The following is a 23474-nucleotide window of genomic DNA, read 5'->3' as shown; positions in this document are numbered from 1 at the left end:
GACCCCCAATCCAACCCCTTGATGCTGAGTGCCAAGCAGGGAGGCATTGGGTCCCATTTTTACAGTCTTTGATGATCCGGCCGGGGATCGAACCCCAGACCTCCCAATTTCAGGGCGGACACTCTAACCACAAGGCCACTGTCTGGTTGATTCATGTTGTTTAGGTTGATATCTGGTAACCTAGTTTCTCTGCTTTAATTGCACTCCACGTGACGATTTGCGCTCGTCATTTGTTGACTATAACAGTTGCTCTGAACCAGTGTTCCGGGGACCACCAGTGGTCCTTGAGGGGGTTCCTGGTGGTGGTCCCCACCTATAAATGATGGAGTTTACATTATAAGAGTTACATTAATGTTAAACCTCTGCATTACTTAATTTACATGAAGAAATCTAGAAAATGTAGAATAATTGTTATCTTGATCAACGTTTGCCTGTTTCTCCTTTGGTATCACATCAATACAGCATGGAATTGTGGACACAATCTTATCCAACAACAACAACAACAATACTATACTTGAAATGAAAATGCTGTGAAGTTGTGAACCTCAGGCCTACAGTAATGCAGTAGGCCTATAGGACAGTGGTTATCAAAGTGGGGTCCGGGGACCACCAGGGGTACATGCACACGCACGCACAGACGCACGCACACGCATGCACACACACGCACACATAAATAAAACAGCCATGATCAAATGACTTAATTAGGGCGCCTAGATCGATTTAGGCTAGATGTGTTTGATGATGGAAAAAAATTATCCTAATATGCCTATTACATGATTTCTCATTATTTTGAGAACATTTTAGGGCGCGTTCGGAAATAGAGCACTGAGCGCACTGTGCAATGCAAATTGCACATTATTGTAGCCTATATAATGTGTGTCAGCCTTTTAGCACTTTTTCTATAGCCTACATTTGTACTACTGTACTTTTTCCCCAAACTGTAAATAAAGTATTCATTTCAAACAATCAATAAAAAAGGAAAAAAAGACGCCCGCCCCCATCATCACATCGGAAATGGGCTTGACATACTTTTGCGACGGTCCCTTGTTTCCAAAAGTAGGCATGAGTGTTGCCATGTCTGGTTATTATAAGCGACTTTTGGCTTTTTGCTTAATTTGGCCGTTGCTTCTTAAATGTTTTTAAACCAGTGTTTCTCGAACATTTTTTATGTCAAAAGGACTCCCAAATTAATATGTATTTGTCAGCAGTGTGCAGAATCTGCGGATCCCCATCTGAAAATATGTTTTGCCAGGTATATAGCTCTGGTCCATATCTCTAATGCGGTTGCATTTATGCATTTAAATGGCCAACGGCATTGCAACGGCATTTTAGAGCCATGAACCAGAGCTACCAGGTAGTAAGAGTAGAGTTATATATACCTGTAGGCCTATATCTTAGAGTATATATTAACTAAGCGGTATATACATAGATGCTTATTTCTCTCACGAAATCGATCTGGCAACACTGGTAGGTATGTTCTCTCTTGACAAAATGACAACAGAGTCCACGTTGTTCAGAGTGTAATGTATCGCTGTCAGTAAAAAAAGCAGTACACGTACACCACCCTCAAACTTGATTGTTTGGACTGACAAAGCAACACAAATACATCCAGACACATCCTTAGAAAGCCGGCTAGCCTCGAGCTTTAGAGCTATGGAACAGAGCTAGCCTCAAGCCTTGTGTTCAAAGCCTGACCCTGGCTGAGAGCTGCACGTCATATCACTCCAATCAATGGATTATCATCATAGGAATCAAAACAATGAAGAATGGATGACACGTTTACCAGAGGAGCTGTGGGACATTCCCATAACACACCTGTCGATACCTGGTAAATATCTACAGCCTTTTTAACACTGTTGTGTTATTGCCAAAGTTTTCATTCCGTTTTTGGTAAAACAAAAAGTACTTATTGCAAAGTAAACCCAGTGGTTGAAGAAGTAGGTGTACAGGCTTAGGATACTCTAATTTTGTACTTTAAGTAGTAAAAGTCCTGTGTAGGCTATTCAATATTTACTTGTCTTGAATAAAATTACACATAGGATATTGTTTTCAAAACATAGGCCTACTTAAAGTACCAAAAGTAAAAGTAGGCCTAGTCATTGTGCAGAATAATGTCCCATTTCAATTATCACCAGAAACATCTTTGAAAATAGCAATAGCCAATCTTAGATTGGCTATTTTCAAATGGCTAAAGTATAGGGCTGAAGTGTGCTTTTTAATAATAATCATAATGTAAGTAACTATAGTAACTATAAAGTTTTCAAATAATTGTAGTGGAGTAAAATACAATATTTGTCTCTTAGATGTAGTAGAGTAGAAGTATAAAAGTATTGGAAATACTGCAGTAAAGTAAAAATAATAATAATCTCAGAACTTGAGTACATACTGTATATGTACTGTACTTAATTACTGTGCAAACCACATCACACAATGACATGAATCTAATGTTTCGTTTGTATTTAATGTAATCTGTTGTTCGTATTTAATAGGAAGCCATGACGCCATGAGCTACTGTCTGGACATCAACTCTCCGCTGGTCAGGTCCGAGTCGGACACCTTGAGGCTGATGGATGGAATGTTCCACTGTCTCACCAGACCGGCCATATTCAGATGGGCAACAACACAGGTGGGTAAATAAAATATATAATATATAAAATACATAACATAATGTTCATGGCAAGGACGCTGTCGGGCAGAACCCTCCTACCTACATATTATAACTTTTTGTATTTTATTTCGTAAATGAAAAGCATCAAAAGCAGCAGATATAGAAGCTCAAAATGTGACACGCTTTGAGCTTGTAGATCTGCTACTTCTGCTGTTTTTAAATGTGGATCCTGAAACGTTTTGGACATAGGTTTCCACCCGACAGAGACGATATGTACAGTATGTGGCCGTGTGGACCCCTAATCTGAATATATTTTGTGCCAGGGAGGGACCCCATAAGACAAGATTTGTGTCAAATCTTTCCAAAATGACCACAGACTTTTCAAAATGTGTCAAATAGCGGGGTTATGAGGGGGTTCCAGGGAGTCCCCCGATCTACAATCTCAGAGCTTGTAGATCGGGGGACTCCCTGGAAACCCTCTCAAGGACCCCTGGCCGGCCCCCACTTTGAGAGCCACAGTTATGGCATATAGGCATGGGAACTATCAACATTTTAACCCTACCAGGAAGTGAAATTAAGTTCCAGGAAGTGAACACCCTGGTGGTGTTACAGGTACAGGTCTAACTGGACCTGTAACTAACACCACAGTTCAATAAACTTCATTCATTTCTCTTTTCATTTCATTTCAGCATTGTGTCATAACTCGTGTCACATTTGCCATTGACAATGAAAGGAGAATTTACGTCATATGTGTCTGAGCAAATCGGCTTTTTGTGCTGCCTAACAAATTTACATTAAATAGATTGATTTTTTAAAAACATTGTATGATGGTTAAAAGATAATAACATACGTTGACAAATGAATTCATGAGGAAGTCTATTCATTTTTTTATTGGATGATGTACGATGATAAGAGCGGCCCTCACTTCACACCGGTGTGATTTTATTCTATTTTATGTTATTTGGATGACCCTAAGGATCATAAAAATCCTTGAACGATTACTATTCCAATTTATTTTGGGTCAAATCTTAGATTGACTGGCCTATTAGGGGAATGGGTTACAGTATGTGCCATATACACACACATTATAGAAAAACCCAATAAAGAACATAAATTCCCAGACGCATAATAACAAATACTGAATACTGTAGTCCTGGGTTTTTCCGAAAATGGTGTTTCATGTTACCCATATTTTAGTTTGATTGGCTCGACAGCAGATTTGAAACAGAAACAAACATGAAGGTGTCATCATTGGTGTACACATGGAACTGGTCCATTTGGCCACAGAGGTCCGGCATGGTCATGCTGGACCTCCAAAAGGCGTTCGACACCGTAAGCCACTCCATACTGGTTAATAAGCTAAAAGCAATTGGGTTTGACAGCACATCAGTGAGCTGGATGCAATCCTACCTGGAGGGGAGAGAACAGATGGTGGAGGTGAACAGAACACTGTCCACCCCTCTCCTTAACAGTAACAGTTTTTGTATTGGCTTTCGTTTCAATGTACCCATACTGTGAATTTGTGAAATACAAATTGCAATCAATCAGTCCTCTGGAGACTAGAGACTAGTATCCCCCCCCCTCCACCCCATTAATGTGGGCGCATGCTGGGAATCCTTCCTTAGCGCATTTCAGAGTCTGAACGCAACAATATATGCAGTTGACCCACATTGATGTGTTATTGTCTCCACCAGGCTGAAGGCATGGGGAGAGAGTATGTTTTGCACTCCGTCCGTGTGTGTGTCCGTCCGTCCGTCCTTCCTTCCTTCCGTCCGTCCGCTACCAGCTAATCTCCGCCACCGTTGGCCCGGTCCATGCCAAACTTTGCACACACACTCCCTGGATGCCAAGACAACCTCTGCCCCAAATATTCTTCAATGGCCTGTTATAGCGCCACCATGAGGCCGATTTAGGCAAAACACATTTCTGTAGATTACTCGTACACATTTTATCCATACATCACACATTTCGGTATACACTATCTTCATAGTCATGTGATCAACAAAATGCTGCACATGTCCTGCTCATCCAGAATTCTATCCTCAGAGATGCTCTGAGTGATCTGGCTCTGCATTTCCTCAACAAAATGAAAAAACAAACAACAACAAAACAAACAAACAAAAACACATGTTTATATTACTCCTAAACATTTTGCCAAACATCTCACACAGTCCTATCCTCCTGGTGGAGACCTGTGCCCAGAAGGGCACTTTTTCTAGTTATAAATGGTTCTCCTCCTATTTCTAATGCTTTGTACCGATGGGTTCTAAATGGTTGTCTTCCGTTCAGGATAAAAGCATCGTGGAACAGCTCTCAGTGGGAATTCGCTACTTCGACCTTCGTATTGCACAGAAACCTGACGAGTCATCCAGCTACCTGCATTTCACACACGTCATCTACACATATATAACAGTTCTGGTGAGTATAGGGGCTTACACACTATTTATTATTGTCTTAGCGATCAGTCTATTGAATACTTTTTGGATTACCTTGGACAAAAAGGCAAAACAATATAGCCAATAGTATTCCTCATCATATAACAGTGACACACAAACATAGCATAAACAAATAGCACATCTCATCGACACACTGTTGCACCACTATTAGACATAGCTTTTAATAACAAATAAAGGTTGTATTTACATGACGCACCCAATTAAAGATGTTATAACTGTCATGGTGTCTTTGTAGGAAACGCTGACATCAGTGGCGTCATGGCTGGACTCTCACCCAAAGGAGATTGTTATTCTGGCTTGCAGCCATTTTGAGGGACTGAGCGACCAGCTCCATCAATCCTTCATTAGGGCTCTGAAGAAACTCTTTGGCTCCAAACTCTGTCCAAGTGAAGTGAGTTTGCCCCTCGTCAAAGTCGTATTGGTCAACTTCATTATCTCCTGCTTTCATTTTTTCACTTTAGATTAAATAGTTCAAGCAGCACTTCAAGCACAAACCCGGCCTAGTGTCACTATTCTTGGTCAAAGATTTGGTTCAAATAGAAGATCTACCAGCTTATGGCAAAAAATAGAAAACAGCCTTGCAACGCATTGTGAACTTGTAGATCGGTTATGAGCTGCCAAGGCCAATTCTACAAATGCCTTCTAGAATCAGTAGTTTTCATTTTTTCAAGATTTGTTTTTTAAATTGTGAAAATCACAGCACATTACTTCATGCATCTGCTCTTTTGGAAAAATGTTTAATCAAACCTTCGGCTTCCAAGGCGGGCTCTCTACTCTACCCATTCAGCTGTGTCTGCCCAGTAGCTAACACATAACGTTGGTTTGGCAGATCAGATGCTGCGTTTGATGTTTACCTGGTATCCTAGTTTCTTTGTAGCACTAAATAGTTTTCTACTTTGGACCACTCACCCTGTTGTCTGTTGTGTTGACTACAGGGCTCGTTCCATTTACTGTGATCTTACATAAGTGGCTTTGCATAAGAGCGTCTGCTGAGTGCCTGCATTTTTAATTGCAGTGTTCTTCAGTTCAGACAGCATTCTGCTCTAGTGTGCCCTAAGTGCTGCTTCTTGAACCCAGTTCACTTTTTAAGTAGTACGAACTAACCCATAACAGCCACAGGGGCATGGTGGCATAGCTGTGTGGGTAGAGTAGAGCATAGATATAGAACTAACCCATAACAGCCACAGGGGCATGGTGGCATAGCTGTGTGGGTAGAGTAGAGCATAGATATAGAACTAACCCATAACAGCCACAGGGGCATGGTGGCATAGCTGTGTGGGTAGAGTAGAGTATAGATATAGAACGGTAGGCGCCTCATTCGGTTCTGGGGTGTCTGTACTCCAGTGAGGGGAAGCTTCCACGTTGGTGACAAGGAAAGTAATGAAAGGACGCGGGGATGCGCCACCATGACGCTCACTTCCGCCCTCAGTGCGATACAGGTCGCTCCAATGAATTGCAGCCGCGAATGAGGCATCTAGGTTTTTATGTCAAAGTGTCCCTGAGCAAGAAGACACTCAATCCCAAACTGCTCCCTGAGACGCTACCTTCGCGTAACCAGACGATATCACTGTGTATCACTTATTAGTAGTATGCTAGTAGTAGGTGGAGGGGTAACACAATTGAGGAGCCTCCTGCTTTTTCTTACCTTTTCATTATTTTGGGCCAGTTTGGAACTTAGAAGCTGATCTCCCCCAACTGGTATTTGTGGTTTACAGAATGTCCCTCTCTCTTCCCCCTCTCCTCAGGACTCGGCGGTGACGTTGAGGACATTGTGGTCATGTGGTCAGCAGGTGCTGCTGTCCTATGAAGACCAGGCAGCGGTCAGCCACCAGGAGCTGTGGCCTGCCATCCCTTACTGGTGGGCCGACCAGCCTACAGCCCAGGGGGTCATCACATACCTGGAGGGGAGGAAACACCAGGGACGACCCAGTAAGTAACACCTGGGACGACCAGGTGACTAAGAAACACCTGGGACGACCAGGTAACTAAGAAACACCTGGGACGACCAGGTGACTAAGAAACACCTGGGACGACCAGGTAACTAATAAACACCTGGGACGACCAGGTGACTAAGAAACACCTGGGACGACCAGGTGACTAAGAAACACCTGGGACGACCAGGTGACTAAGAAACACCTGGGACGACCAGGTGACTAAGAAACACCTGGGAAGACCAGGTGACTAAGAAACACCTGGGACGACCAGGTGACTAAGAAACACCTGGGACGACCAGGTGACTAAGAAACACCTGGGACGACCAGGTGACTAAGAAACAGTTACCTGGTCGGGGGGGGGGGGGGGGTTGGCTCTTTTCACACTGTTTCACAAATCACATGTTACAAACATTGTGATATTTAATTTAGCTTTAATCCATGGATGGTGTTAAAACTGTGGGAACATGGTTACACTAACTGATTCATTGGTGTCGTCATAGATTGTCAGATTGCCACTGGAATCTAATTTAAACTTGAAAAGTAATAATTCACTTGGACAAACACATTGATCCCTGACTTTCCCTCTCAATAGACTGTTCCAAACAAAATATCTGAGAGCATGGCACTGGCAGGTGTTGCAGGCCATTTTAGTACGGAGTGTACTGTGGAAGGTCCCTGTAACAAAACGGACTATGTAGAGGCCTTAAAGCTGTTTCATGTTAGTATGCACAGTGAACCGTGGAATGTCCCTGGCTGGATAGCTGTTTCCGGCTCTGTTTTGGCTCCTTTGCTCCTGGATTCGAAACTGGCCCCCGTAAAATCTGAATCCCCCCCCCACCACCCCACCCCCTCTTTTTCCCCTCACTGTATATGTTTCTTTTCCCTTTTTACCTCCATTATGATGAATTCCTGTTCTGTTCTTTGTCTATATAGAAGTGTCTATTTGTACGTCTCTAAATGTTTTGATGAATTGAACACGGTGGACCCTCTTGTAAACAAGTGTAATGCTTAATTGGGTCATCCACTCACAGTTAACAGTCATTGAGTTTGTGCTTGAAATGTACTGTAATTCTGCAAACTGTTAATAAATATTTCAATCAATCAATCAATCAAGGATACACACACAGTGTCTTCTCAGCCGTGAATCCTAACCACACTGACAGGCAATATTTGTCCATGTTTCCACATGTTGAAGTCCTCACACCAATAGGCTAGGTACTGTATATATACAGTATGTGATTAATAACCACTTAGCTTAGCATACATACTTTGTCGTATAACGAATAGAGAAACGGCAGATCTAGACTTCTAGACTACAGTACAAGCTCACAACGCATGGAAATTGTTTTGTTGGAAGTTCTCGCCTGTAATGACATGACCAAAATAGGGACGCCAGGTTTTTGTGGTAAAAATAACAAAATATTGGTTCTTCAGTGGTTCTTTTGGGGCAGTTGAGGTTCTATATAGCAGGCCACAAGCCTGCAGCGCCACAAAATAATCATATTTGAACTGGGGACCCCCCAAAACAATCATATTTGAACTGGGGACACCCCAAAATAATCATATTTGAACTGGCTTCCCCCAAAATAATCATATTTGAACTGGAGACAAGCAACCGGAATTGTAGGATTTGAGGCACATTTAGTTTGACTCAGTTTTCATAGATAAATATTGTCGAAATTGGTCAGAGAGGCTTATTGTCTACTCTATCCCTTTGACAATGCCATAGATCGAACCCATGACCATGTGGTGCAGAGGCGAGAGCTCTATCCTTCTCTGTGCAAAGTAACTGTTAATAAAGTATTCAATCAATCAATCAAAAACCCACTGAACTACCAGAACACTAGCCTGAGAGCGACGCCCCTCTGCACTAGTTCACTCCCACTAGCGGCAGCGGTGGCCGAACGGTTTGCGGAGCGGTCTTGATACCGGAAGGTCGCCAGTTCGAATCCCCGGACCGGCACGTTAAAATTACCACCGCTGAAGTGCCCTTGAGCAAGGCATTGAACCCCTACCATGAAATGTTCTATGAGCAGGGTGTGGCTGTAAACAAGCATCTCGAGCTTAGTCCACTTCCCTGGGTAAACAAAGAACTTTGCTTTGCTTTGCTTACTCCTAGACCAGGACATATCTCACGTTCCCCCAGGCTTTAATTTTTTGAGCTGTAGTGAACGGAAATAAAAGCCTGGGTACAGAGACTACTGGGACACCAATATGATTATGAGCTAATTAACCACTTCTAATGCTGCAGTATATGCAGTAGAACAATTGTAGTTAAGTGACTGTAGTGTGTATGTACATTTGATGTTGAACTTATTGTGTGCTGACCGTTCTCCCGTCCACTCCAGGGGGCTTCTTTGTCTCCGGTCTGAACCTGACGGCTCAGAGGGGTTTCATGGCCTTCAACCCACAGCAGTCCCTGAGGACGCTGACCGCCACCCATTGGACGTGCCTGAGAGAGTGGCTGCAGGAGCAGACGCCCGGACCCCACTCCCACTGTCTCAACATCATCGCCGGGGACTTCGTGGGACCCACCGTCCCCTTCTGTCCTCTGGTCATTGCACTCAACTACAAACTGCTGAGGAAAAAGAGGCTTTAGATACAAGCACTTTATGGAGTGACATCACTCGTTCATCCCCTGGTTCACGGAAGTAATTTCTCTATGGAGATTAACATTAGGTAATCTTAGAATCGTCTCATATAAGAATTGTGGTCCAAATTGTTTAAATCACACTTGTGTGAAGTGAGGGGTACTCTTATCATCATACATCATCAGCCAATCAAATCATCACATTCCATGATACACACAAACACACAAAGCTGGGCATAGGAGGGGGCTAGCACCCCCTCAAAAAAAAATATTGTCCCGGCGATATTGTCGGGAAGGTGGCTCTGTATATCGTCACTTACTCATATTTGATACTGTCTGTTTCTGGTGACATTTTTTCCCCTTGAGGGAGTTCCAGAGGGTCCCCAGTAAAAGGAGTTCATGTAGCATCAAAAGCAGTTTAACATCTTTTAATCTTTTAAATTTTATACGTCAGCCAAAATAGCCTTGTGAGCTTGTAGATCACCTATTTTTGAAGGAGAGAAAGAAAAAACACATTACATTACAAAAGTAACATTATACAACTATTTATGCTAATATTGCTGTTGTGGTAAAAGGTCAAATATAGCTGCTATGTAGACTCTGTCCGTCCCCCCTGTGTTTCTCTGACATTAAGCCTTGTATCACTGACCTTTGAGAAGCTCACAGGGCCAGAGAGTGATCATTTCTTTGAGCATAATACAAGCTACCATTGATTTATTAGTCACGAGACAGCAAGGAAATAGTGTCTGTTCAGCTGGGTTTGACATGGTGGTGACTTCCTTCTACAGCGAGGTCACTCGCGGTCAAAGCTGAAGTACTTTAGCTGTTTGGCAGTGGTGGAAAAAGTAGTGCAATGTTTTACTTAAGTACAAGTATCAATACCGCAATGTACTGTAGAATTACTCTGTTACAAGAAAAAGTCCGGAATTAAAAATGTACTTGAGTAAAAGCACAAACGAATTGGTATAAAAATGTACTTTAAGTACCAAACGTATAAAGTACTCACTATGCAGAATGTCCATTTGAAAATAGCCGATCTACAAGCTCACAATGCATCGCAATGCGACGCATTGTGAGCTTGTAGATCGGCTATTTTCAAATGGATGAAGTGGTTAATGTATGTTTTGAAATAATAATCAATCTACAAAGTAACTAGTAACTATAAAGTTTTCAAATAAATGTAGTGGAGTAAAAGTACAATATTTGGATCCGAGATGTAGTGGAGTAGAAGTAAAAGCATTTGAAATTAATTGGAAATACTCCAGCAAAAACTCTTGAGTAAATGTACTTTACACCACTGCTGTTTGGTCACAACAATCGTCTGTCAGATGGAAACCTCACATGTTTTCAGGATTAAAATTCAAAAACGGCAAAAGTAGAAGGTCTACAAGTAGATCTACTTCGAGCTTTGTAGATCTGCTACTTTTGCAAAAAAAAATATATGTTTTTTTTATGCTTATGGTTCTCGAGTTACGTGCATTAAGGTTTTCTTCATTTCCTGAAATATTTACATTTTTCGTTTCCTGAAAATTGAACATTTTGTAGTTGGGCAGTTTCTCCCGGACAGCGACGATATTTTTCTTTACGTCCATCGTTTCCCTCTATAGGCCTACCACTGCAGCAGCGGTGTTGACGTGCAGAAACACACTGTCCTCGCACTGTATTATTTTTGTCACCGTTTGTTTAGACAGGGATGTTTTTGGTGAAAACACCAACATACGTATATGTTCCTGCAGGCTAAACACCACCACTCTACTCCAGTGGATGATAACTGCCTGTAGGCATTATGGGTAATTAGGGGATATTTTGGGTATTAACAATATATTTTTTGTTTTGTAAACACAGGGAAAAGTTACAGTACATACGTACAGTATTCCATAAATGTCCAAAACTGTTACTTTTCAGGAGATGGAAAAAAGAAACTGTGTTCCAATGGAATGTAGTTACGGTAGTTGGTCACTCACAAGCAGCTGGTTGATACTTTCATTGGTTTTAATACAATATAAACACACACACACACTTTCAAGCACAAAATCTTTCAGGAAAAAGAGCAGATCTACAAGCTCATGTGTTGCAACGATGTGGCGCATTGTGAGCCTGTAGATCACTCTTGTAAGAAGAAGTAGGGCATTAGTTTACACCAAAAACAAAGAGATACAGTGTTTATTTCTGACGATGAAACGTATACATTATAACTATCGTTAAAACGCTGCAACTATGATATATCACTCATATGAGTATGACCCTCCTGTCGTACCCAGAGAAAATATATTTCTAATGCATTATGTTATAGGAAATACAAAGTTATGGTCAAGCATTTTTTAGCAGAATATACGGTATGTGGCAAATATGCCTTGCTGTTTGTTTACAATAATAAACACAGTAACAATAATGTGAAGTTTGTGTGTGCATTTCATTATTCTATGTGCCTTCATTGATGGTGGTGGTAGCCTTCAAATGCTGTCAATTCAAATGACAAAAAATAATTTGAATTTGTTTCATGGGTCTTCAACAGGGTGTGATTTTTTCCCCTTAAAAATCAAATAAAAATAATTTCATTTAAATGCCTGAAAATACACTTTAACATGAATCCAACATTTTAGCAACAAACGGCTGTGTATTAACAAACAGCTTGGAAAGCATCTAATCGGAAAGGCATTCTCAATAAATAATAAAATAAATCTGCAATGCAATTTTATACAATTATACAATGGAGTGATGATTTTCAAGACGTCGAAAACCTCTGCTCCCCCCCTTGCATATTTCTCTTATTCTGAATTCTTGAATATGAAGGACCCCACCCAAATGAATGGAAACAAGCCATAGGCTTTCTTGGGTTACAAATCCTCTTAGCAGGCCAGATCTTGTATTGAACTGTACTTTCCTGTGCTTTTTTCCCCTGCAACTGTTAATAAAATATTTAATCAATAAATCAAATGTATTGGGTATTCCATTTTACATTTTCTTCTCGGTGTGTCATTTTACGACGGTCCCTTTACAGCCCTCGCATAAACAAAGCTATTTCCTGAAACGAAAGAGAGCCACTGCACAGGAGGAACAGTATGCCTTTGTGTTTCACCATGTAAAAAGACCGGTTATAGCTCATACAAAAACGAATATGATCCTATAACATAAATGAGGAATGCATGTAAAAGAGGACAACAACTGCAATGGATCATCATCTTCATCATAGTGACAACAATAATAATTATGAAGAATGGATGACATGTCTACCAGAGCAGCTGTGGGACATTCCCATAACAAACCTCTCTATTCCTGGTAGGTTCCACAAGCCTAATATTAACTCTTATTGCTAAGTTGTGATTTTCTGCCTTTTAGTTCTGGGTAAAACGTTGTATAAAATCGGACTGATGATGATGGCAAACTGTCACATGAGTCTGTAAGCACTAAGCACTGAGCAATCATTTGAATCCAGGGACCAGATTTGCTATGCATTAGGCTACAGACTCATCTCTGCATGGGAGACCAATCTAAGAACATTTATATTGTTAGACATAATTTAGTCAGATCTCTCTCTCTCTGTTCTGTATATCTTTGATGACTGATTTATTCATTTTATATTCTGTATTTTCCATATTCTGTGTACACCCTAGTTTATTCATACTTTTTTTCTCCTATGTATATTATTCTATATTAGTATATTGTCTACATTATCTTATTCATCGCTGTCAAGCAGAAACCTCTTATATAACTTTTTGTGGGGTTTTTTTTGTGTGTTTTTTCCCTACTTGATCATACAGTTGGGTGCCACCGATATTGTCCCTTATTATTTGACCCATTTAGGCCTGACCTCAAAATTTAAAAAAATCCTTCTAAATCCTCCAGTTTTCTGAAATAAATATTTTCACGATCTTTCAAAAATAGCAGACCTACAAGCTCGTAGCGCGCCACTCGGTGGCGCGCTATGAGCTTGTAGATCTGCTATTTTTCAATAGCTAAATTATAACAATGTTTAAAACACCAAAAGGGGTTCCCGCCCAAAATGGGTTAACTGTCCTTTTGCGCAGATCACGCAAACCTCAGCAAAAAGAAAAGGACAATATCGATGGCCTCCAACTGTAACTACAGCATCCCACAAAAGCATATTGAGCTTGTAGATCTGCTACTTTTGATGCTTTTTTAAAATTTGAATCCTGAAAAGTAACAGTTTTGGGACATATATGAGGTTTCCACCCGACACTTCTATCCGAGTCTCTGCTTTATTAAATACAACACCACTGATGCTGCTTTTCCCACACTAATTAGGTTTTTATTACGTTATACTGTAGTAGGCTACTGTTCCTTATTACTAATACTTAACAACTGACAAAGTGGGAGACATACAGTTAGAAGCTAAGCATAGTATGCAACGTTGCCCTGTGTTTACTGTTTACATAACCCAATCAATAAATAAATGTTTTACCATCATCTCCCTCTATATTATACCAGCAGTCCGTAACAACCTTCCCAATCATGTATTAACCAAAGTAAAACGAAAACCCCAAAAGGAACTAAAACTACATGATAAAAAGGAAGTGTTGCAAATTAGACTGTGTTATAGGCTACTGTAACACACTGTAGTCAGGGATATTAAAATGAGACTGTTATAGGCTACTGTAACACACTGTAGTCAGGGATATTAAAATCTGAGAATAAATCCTTGCCAATAAATATCTTCACCAATATGTGTTTGTAAATGTTTCTAGTAACACATCTCGCAGTCGCAACGAATGAAATTCAGTTTCCCCTAGGAGAATCTATGACAGCTGCTGTACCATTAACATTAACAACCTTATATGCAGGCAAAATGTACAATTTTTCATTCTGCTTTAAGTAACACGTGACGTGAGGGGCCAAACTAGGGGGTTTTCATGATTCTGAATCTATTGCAAAGCATTTGTTTTGCACGAAAAACACCTCCTTGGGCTAAAAACGGCCATAGCCATCATCACAAATGTGATGAGTTCGGAGTTTGGAAAAGAGTTTAGCCGTTTTTTGGGAATTTATTCCCAGATTGGACATTGTTTTGATAATATTCCCTGACCAGTGGTTGTCAACCTCTTCTGGATCAGGGCCCACTTGAAAATGTTGAAAACGTTCACGGCCCATCTGACCACTTAACACGGCATTTACATTCATTTAGAAACGTATTAATGTTATATTTTCAATTAAAATCTGCAGGAGTCTTGCCCCATAAAAAATTGGTCCGTGACCCACAAATGGTTCCCGACCCACTGTTTGTAAACCAGTGATTTACTTAAGTTTAGATCAAGCTGGATGTCTCGTGGGGGAGGGCGAGGAACAAGCACAAAGACACCTCTTCAGTGCTGAGCTCATCACTAATGTCACTAACGTTACACAGAGTCTGCACTTTCTGCTCACATAATGACTGTACTTATACCTCGTCTTGTTTTGAACCTTAATACGCTTGACTGTTCCTATACCTAAACTCATGGCAGTACTTTCTTTAAGGTAGTAGGTACTGTGTGGCAGCTACTGATAAATGCTGACGCTGTATAATACAATATGAAAAAGCTTAGACGTGCATCATTACATTCGCTGATGTGTTTTTATATAAAACTACTGACTCTTTCTTTTTTTCCTTTGTGTCTGAAGGACGCAGAACATAAAACTAAGTTTTACTCTTATGTACCTAAGAGTAAAGTACAACCTTGATATTGTCATTGTCGGGCACAAACCTCTTATCTGCATATTTAAACATTTTGTGTTTGTTTCTTTTGGTAAATGTATTTATTATTTGCTTTTGGGGGGTCCCTGGAACAAAATATTTTGAGATGGGGGGTCAGCGGGCAAATACATAATTCTAGGGGTTCTTGACATGGAAAAGTTTGAGAACCACTGACAGAGAAACAGGTTTTTCAGAAAACTTTCATACATTTTGTTGAATCTGGTCTCAGGTCTAATTGATTAAACTTATTGCTTTTAGGAAGCCATGATGCCATGAGCTACTGCCTGGACATCCACTCTCCTCTGGTCAGGTCCGAGTCGCTCTTTCTGAGGTTCCTGGATAAACTGTGCCACTGTCTGACCAGACCTTTCATATTCAAATGGTCCAAGACACAGGTACAAGACACAAGACACTACTGTACTGTACTGTACTGTACTGTACTGTACTGTACTGTACTGTACTGTACTGTACTGTACTGTACTGTACTGTACTGTACTGTACGACCAGATCTCTCATATTCAAATGGTTCCTTTATACAGCACTAAGTGATACGCTGCAAGCTTGCAGATATGCTATTTTTGGAAAAATCTTGAAAATGTGTTCTTTGAAAATAATCTTTGAAAAATAATAATAATAATAATTAAAAAAATATATTATTATTATTTTTAAGCATACATCTTTCTCTCATGGGGGTCGGCAGCCAAATACAGTAATTTTGCGGTCCTTGACTTGAAATAGTTTGAGAACCACTGAAACAGGATTTTTAGAAAATGGTTAGGATTTAGAAGACATTTGTAGAATCACATCAACCACAGTCTTAACTGGTTAAATGAATTCCCCTGGTTGAACAGGTCTAACTAGAGTCACACCAGATGACTGCAGTTAAAGCTGCACTACGTGACTTCCCTGTTCTGTTTGACCCCGGGTCTCCTGTGCACGTACTGACATGTTTACCAATGAGCTAATACCCCTGCTCGCTTGCTCAGAGGAGAAATAATTGAATTTCAACCTTAGTTCAATAATGAACTCAAAACTCCAGAAAAGGAATCGTGTCAAAGGTCGTGTACGAACTAGACACAGGATGTAAGGGACCGTTCGGGAAATTCGCACTGGTGTGCCCTCTTGTCGCTTGTTTATTCGGTGCGTTGTCGTTCGAAAATCTAGTGCGCTGTTCCCCAGGTGTGCCCGCACTGACTGACCCTACTCAGAGATTGGGTTGTCCAGTGTGAGCGTCACTGCGGTGGTCGTTCGTAAATAAGCCACACTCGGTGCGCGCTGTGGCGTCACTGCCCAGTGCATTCAAAATATTGATCACATTCCTGGTGCGCATATCCGAACGCACCCTATATGTCTCAATAGGAGATCAGGGAGACACCAATTGTATAGATGGATGCACCTGGGACGTATCCTCAGTGATGTATCCCAAGGCCATCGGGGTTTCGGCCGGGTCTCTCGAACATCATACCCCTCGCTCAGGCTTCCCAGCCGGGGTGATCAAGTCCCGACTTATGTCAGATGGCCGCCCACCCTAGAGTCGGGTTCTGCCTGACGTTTCTTCCTAAAGGGGAGTTTTTCGTTACCATTGTCGTAATATTGCTTGCTCTGGGTGGATCTTTGTTGGTTGTAAAGTGTCTTGAGACAACTTGTTGTGATTTGACACTTTAATAAAATTTAATTGAATTGAAATTGAATATGTCCCAGTAGCTACCCTCGATCAGTCCCATTAGGGAAAGACCAAGGCCACACAATCCGTTGGAACTACTCCAGAACTCTGCCAGGGCTGGGAGGTACGCTTCTGGCGCATGGAAGGACTAGGCTCTGTGGGTTGACTCCTGTCCGGGCCCCTCCCACATCTCACCAGGTCCACTCCTGCTCTCACCAAGCCCAGGACCCAGAGTCCCAGCACCAGACACTTCATTCAGGAGTGGTGGATTCCTAAGCAATGGTTATATTGTATTAACATACTTTATCCACACAGATTGGACAACCATGCATTTAACATGCATCTAAGACTGAAAAGCTGAGCATAGTAATTAGACACCATTAGAAAACCTTATACTGCTGCAATGCTCTAAGTCACATATTTGGAGATGGAAATTAAACCATTTCTTTCCTACTTTGTTCTGATGTATTGTGCATGTTTCTCCTTCTTTCAGGATAACAGCATCGTGGAGCAGCTGTCGATGGGAATTCGCTACTTCGACCTCCGCATTGCACAGAAACCACATGATTCAACCCACTACCTGTATTTTGCACATGCCTTGTATACTTATCTGACAGTTCTGGTGAGTATACGGGCTTAGATATTTTAATATCTTGTTCCAAGGTAGGGCTTTCTGCAATTATAAAATATTTTATTCATGATTATTTTATTGATTACTTTTGATATGAATTGATTAATCGAGAAGCATGTTTTTATTTATTTTTCTATTTCTGATACAATGCTTTACGTGTCGTCATTCAATGGTGTCGCACAAAAGTACAGTACAATATGTCGCATAGTGACGCAATGTGAGCTTGTAGATCTGCTGTTTTTGCATTTTTTTTATATGGGGAAATCATGACATGCCCTCCATCCAAAAATAAACATTTAGGAAAAATATTATTTCATTTATTAAAATCTATTTTAATAGATGAAATTGAGTAGTTCAATTACCGGTTGCAACCCAGGTTGTATTTACATCTGCCAAGTATGTCTTTGTAGGAAACGCTGACATCAGTGGCGTCATGGCTGGACTCTCACCCAAAGGAGATTGTTATTCTGGCTTGCAGCCATTTTGAGGGACTGAGCGACCAGCTCCATCAATCCTTCATTTGGGCTCTGAAGAAACTCTTTGGCTCCAAACTCTGTCCACGTCAAGTGAGTTTCATCTTCTGTCAAAATTGTATTGGTCAACATTATTTTCACTCCTTTCAGATTAGATATGCACAGATGAAGTGTTAAATAGCTCTATATTGGGTGCACGCACGGTGGCTGTAGTGCCTGGGTTTTTCCCGCTGTGGGATGCTGTGGGTGCTGGGGGCGTGTTCTCTCCTCTACGGCATCAGTGCCCATACCCTAGGTGGGGTTGACAAAAGGGCCTTTCTGTGTGGAGTTTGCATGTTCTCTCTCCGTGTCCCCTAGGGGGTGGCATGATGTAGTTCACATCATTTCTGTAGGGCAAAGGCCTGTGCATCCAATAGCCTTGAGAGTGATTTTACATACCTTTTTATAAAACAACTTATTTAGTGCTCAGGATGACCACGGGGCTGTACATACAGTATAAGACCTTGGGTTTAAACTTCCTACAGGACCTCTGTTCACTCAGGATTAATTTCCATCAAACCATTCCCCCCCCGAGTGTCCTCAACAACACTGCGTGCGAGTTCTCTCTCTACTGCCTACTGTTGCAGCACAGACTATCTATCAATGCACCATGTGTCTGTCTGTCTGTCTGTCTGTCTGTCTGTCTGTCTGTGTGTACGACTGTAATGCACATATAACTCGAGAACCGTTCGCTTCACCGACTTCAAATTCGACACACGCGTTCCACACCCCCACAGGGAGTCCCCGGTGTCGAGTCAGTCGGACCCACGGTCGTCCAGAACCACCACAAAAGGCCTCTGCCCGGGCTCTGGACAGGGCCCCTGCCCATGCTCCATATAGAGCGTCGCAGTCCCGCCCCCGGCGAGAGGCCCGGAAAATAATTCCCCGTTAATTTTCCCCATAGACTTTTCAAAAGGGATTTTTTAAAGACAACTCGGCTTGTGACAAATCATGACAATAAACACAATGTTTTGGGCCGATCAGATAATTAGAAGGAAGAAAAAAAGGCAGCGTACAACACTTTGTTTTGTTTTTCTTCTTACTAATCATTTGATTTGAATTTGAATTATAGACTAGAGGAGTATATAGGAGGACATGATTGGAATCCTCCAGGCTCCTCCTTGCCCCTTTGCTGTTATTTATCGTCACAAGCCTTTCTTGTTGTAACCTTCATGCTTACTGTGCATTTTCAGTTTTTAGTTGTTGAAAAAGAAAGGAAAGAACACGCAGGGAAGAAAAGGTAGATGGTGGGGAGGTGGGAGGTAGATGGTGGGGAGGTGGGAGGTACATGGTGGGGAGGTGGGAGGTAGATGGTGGGGAGGTGGGAGGTAGATGGTGGGGAGGTGGGAGGTAGATGGTGGGGAGGTGGGAGGTACATGGTGGGGAGGTGGGAGGTACATGGTGGGGACTGGGGAGGTGGGAGGTAGATGGTGGGGAGGTGGGAGGTACATGGTGGGGAGGTGGGAGGTAGATGGTGGGGAGGTGGGAGGTACATGGTGGGGACTGGGGAGGTGGGAGGTAGATGGTGGGGAGGTGGGAGGTACATGGTGGGGAGGTGGGAGGTACATGGTGGGGAGGTGGGAGGTACATGGTGGGGAGGTGGGAGGTACATGGTGGGGAGGTGGGAGGTAGATGGTGGGGAGGTGGGAGGTACATGGTGGGGAGGTGGGAGGTACATGGTGGGGAGGTGGGAGGTAGATGGTGGGGAGGTGGGAGGTACATGGTGGGGAGGTGGGAGGTACATGGTGGGGAGGTGGGAGGTACATGGTGGGGAGGTGGGAGGTACATGGTGGGGAGGTGGGAGGTACATGGTGGGGAGGTGGGAGGTACATGGTGGGGAGGTGGGAGGTACATGGTGGGGAGGTGGGAGGTACATGGTGGGGAGGTGGGAGGTAGATGGTGGGGAGGTGGGAGGTACATGGTGGGGAGGTGGGAGGTACATGGTGGGGAGGTGGGAGGTAGATGGTGGGGAGGTGGGAGGTACATGGTGGGGAGGTGGGAGGTAGATGGTGGGGAGGTGGGAGGTACATGGTGGGGAGGTGGGAGGTACATGGTGGGGAGGTGGGAGGTAGATGGTGGGGAGGTGGGAGGTAGATGGTGGGGAGGTGGGAGGTACATGGTGGGGAGGTGGGAGGTAGATGGTGGGGAGGTGGGAGGTACATGGTGGGGAGGTGGGAGGTACATGGTGGGGAGGTGGGAGGTACATGGTGGGGAGGTGGGAGGTACATGGTGGGGAGGTGGGAGGTACATGGTGGGGAGGTGGGAGGTACATGGTGGATTCTGTCTGTCTGTCTGTGAAAAGGTAGATGGTGGGGAGGTGGGAGTAGAGGTACATGGGAGTAGTACATGGGTGGGAGTAGAGGTACATGGTGGGGAGGTGGGAGGTACATGGTGGGGAGGTGGGAGGTAGATGGTGGGAAGGTGGGAGGTAGATGGTGGGGAGGTGGGAGGTAGATGGTGGGGAGGTGGGAGGTAGATGGTGGGGAGGTGGGAGGTAGATGGTGGGGAGGTGGGAGGTACATGGTGGGGAGGTGGGAGGTACATGGTGGGGAGGTGGGAGTAGAGGTACATGGGAGTAGTACATGGGTGGGAGTAGAGGTACATGGTGGGTTCTGAAAGGATCGCTCTCAAGCACACCCCCGACTCCAAAATCACATTGAAGAAGACATCAATGCCAACACAATTCCACCCTTAGTAAAGTGGTCATCTCGGCTACTGTACATGGCGGCTCAAGTACAGTAGTTGAAAAGCATGAAGAATTTAGCAAAAGAAAGGGGTGAATGTCAGGGTCAGAGAGAGAGAGAGAGATCAATAAACCATTTGGCGTCCTCTCTTCCGAGCCTCATGTTTAGATTTTAGATTAGGTTGTTTTTGGTGTGAAGGGAGAAATGAGATCAATAGTGGAAAAAGTGATCTTTTTTAATTCAAATTATCGGTAAAATAAATCACACCTGTGTGAATCATTTATAGATATAAATAAATTGCTCTATATTCTGATAGTAATCATTGCTATAGAATGAATGTAATTTCATCCCATCAGGAGAGAGAATTTGTAATGACACAAAGAAGTGAGTAGACAAAATTGGAACTGTAACATTATACAAATGAACCTGATAAAAGAGTACTCTCTCCTCATTGGATGGAATTATTGTCATAGATTTCTTCTCTTCTGGGTTCCCTGGCACAACACATTTTTAGACTGCGGTCTACGGCCTAACACATCAATTGGGCCGGGAACCTTGAAATGAATATGTTTGAGGAACCTTACAGAATGTCCCTCTCTCTTCCCCTCTCCTCAGGACTCGGCGGTGACGTTGAGGACATTGTGGTCATGTGGTCAGCAGGTGCTGCTGTCCTATGAAGACCAGGCAGCGGTCAGCCACCAGGAGCTGTGGCCTGCCATCCCTTACTGGTGGGCCGACCAGCCTACAGCCCAGGGGGTCATCACATACCTGGAGAGGAGGAAACACCAGGGACGACCCGGTAAGTAACATCTGGGACAACCAGGTAAGAAACACCTGGGACGACCAGGTACAAATAAGAATGGCAGGTTGAAACTTGGGGTTTATTATGTTCCAAAAAATCTTGTCATTTCGTCCAGAGGGGTTTTTCGTCTCCGGTCTGAACCTGACGGCTGACAGCTTCTACATTGCTGCCCACCCGAAGCAGTCGCTGAGTTCTCTGACGCAGAAGAACTGGACGTGCCTGAGAGAGTGGCTGCAGGAGCAGACGCCCGGACCCCACTCCCACTGTCTCAACATCATCGCCGGGGACTTCGTAGGACCCACCGTCCCCTTCTGTCCTCTGGTCATTGCACTCAACTACAACCTACTGAGGAAAAAGCCTAAGACTACTTAGATATGTACAATCTATGCACTTTATTGACTTTAAGTGTAAATATGCCAGTTCTCTGGCTATCGTAAGTAACTAAACCCATAGGCTATGTGCCTCTTGGACACTTACTTTCTGTATTTCTGTCAATAGAAATGCATTGTCGACTTTCTCGAGCATTCTCTCTCTGCACAATTCCTAACTTGTGAATGGGGACGGGGGACCACATCCTTGCCATCAAATCAGTTTGCTGTTTAACCCGGGTGGAAACCTCATTATGTCCAAAACTGTTACTTTTCAGGATTAAAAAGAAAAAGAAAAAGCATAAATAGTAGATTGACAAAACGTGTCGCTTTGTGCCACGTTTTGAGCTTGAGGATCTGTTACTTTTGATACTTGTATGTGATGCTGTATTTAGTGTAGTACATGATCAAGTAGGGCATAAACACAAAAAGTTAAAACATGGAGATGGGAGGTTTCTGCCCCGACAGCAAACTAATATAAAATGTTTACATACAGCACATCTCAGTTTACATAAGATCCATGTTGTACAGCCCTGTAGTATTTTGTGTTCCATGATAACGGCTACAATGATCATCCGGATTATTAGTTGATCGGTGTGAAGTGTAGCTATTGTAAATTAGGTCAATGTTTTTGTGTCACTTTATGACACTGTTCACCATGGAGTTCTGAAGATGCCAAAACAAACATCCAAGTGGTTATATGTGCACCTGTAGATTGCGCTTTAACATTGTGTATATTTTGTAGTACGACAAATAACAAAAGTAGCTGACCTACGTATATATTCTCACGATGCACTGCAATGAAGCTCAAAGCGCTTTACAATGGTTCATTCATTCATACATTGGGAGCACATTGTAAGCACAATGCAGCACATTGTAAGCTTACAGATAGATCACCTGTTTTTGCCAATGGTTCGTCCATTTTGGTCAAATGATCACTCATTTTTGCCAAAAGTTCATCCATTTTTGCCAAAGGATCATTCATTCTTGCCAAAAGTTCATCATTTTTTGCCAAATGATCATTCATTTTTGCCAAAGGTTCAGACATTTTTGCCAAATGATCGTTAATTTTTGCCCACTGTTCTGCTATTAATTTATGACATTCATACATTCGCATACATACGTTCATGTGGTTAATATGATGACTGATTATTAACAGTTGATGTTGATTATAATAATAATAATAATAATTTTATTATTTTCATAGTTTCTCTTTGCTGCTCATTGCTGTGAACAGTCCATCTATTCTAGAATCGTGATTTATGATTAACATTATTCTTACTCCACATAGTGCATAATACTATTCATGGCATTCATGATGAGACTATTACAGCCAATGCATTATGTATGTATGTTATGGTCAAAGATTGTTCCAGTGCATACACATCACAATAATCATTAAATTATACATACTTACTGTTGTTTTGTTTATAACACTGTAATTAAAATACATGTATGCAACCAAGGTGTGTAATAAATTAATATAACTAATTATGACTAGTTATAAATCATTCATATAATGTATTATGTTGCAGTA

The 23474-nt window shown here is 42.4% G+C and overlaps 1 protein-coding gene across 1 annotated transcript; it reads left to right on the top strand.

Moving 5' to 3' along the window:
* Positions 1-1398: 1398 nt before the first annotated feature.
* LOC306927369 (uncharacterized protein) lies at positions 1399-23283 on the top strand. Its single transcript, XM_079507080.1, has 12 exons — positions 1399-1828; positions 2490-2626; positions 4898-5026; positions 5300-5455; positions 6810-6993; positions 9347-9590; positions 12740-12867; positions 15536-15672; positions 17434-17562; positions 17982-18137; positions 21383-21566; positions 21685-23283. Exons 1-12 carry the CDS (start codon positions 1732-1734, stop codon positions 21939-21941), a joined length of 1938 nt encoding a protein of 645 aa, XP_079363206.1. The 5' UTR covers positions 1399-1731; the 3' UTR covers positions 21942-23283.
* The last annotated feature ends 191 nt before the right edge of the window (positions 23284-23474 follow it).

Source organism: Electrona antarctica, assembly GCF_951216825.1.
Source record: "Electrona antarctica genome assembly, chromosome: 7".
NCBI classification, from domain to species: Eukaryota; Metazoa; Chordata; class Actinopteri; order Myctophiformes; family Myctophidae; genus Electrona; species Electrona antarctica.
This window is presented reverse-complemented; position numbering and strand designations above follow the sequence as displayed.

Excerpts from the sequence above, each read along its gene's own strand:
- LOC306927369 (XM_079507080.1), top strand. The coding sequence starts at position 1,732 with ATGGATTATCATCATAGGAATCAAAACAATGAAGAATGGATGACACGT. Across the intron at positions 5,027-5,299 it reads ACACATATATAACAGTTCTG|GAAACGCTGACATCAGTGGC; the intron begins GTGAGTATAGGG and ends GTGTCTTTGTAG. Across the intron at positions 21,567-21,684 it reads GAAACACCAGGGACGACCCG|AGGGGTTTTTCGTCTCCGGT; the intron begins GTAAGTAACATC and ends CATTTCGTCCAG.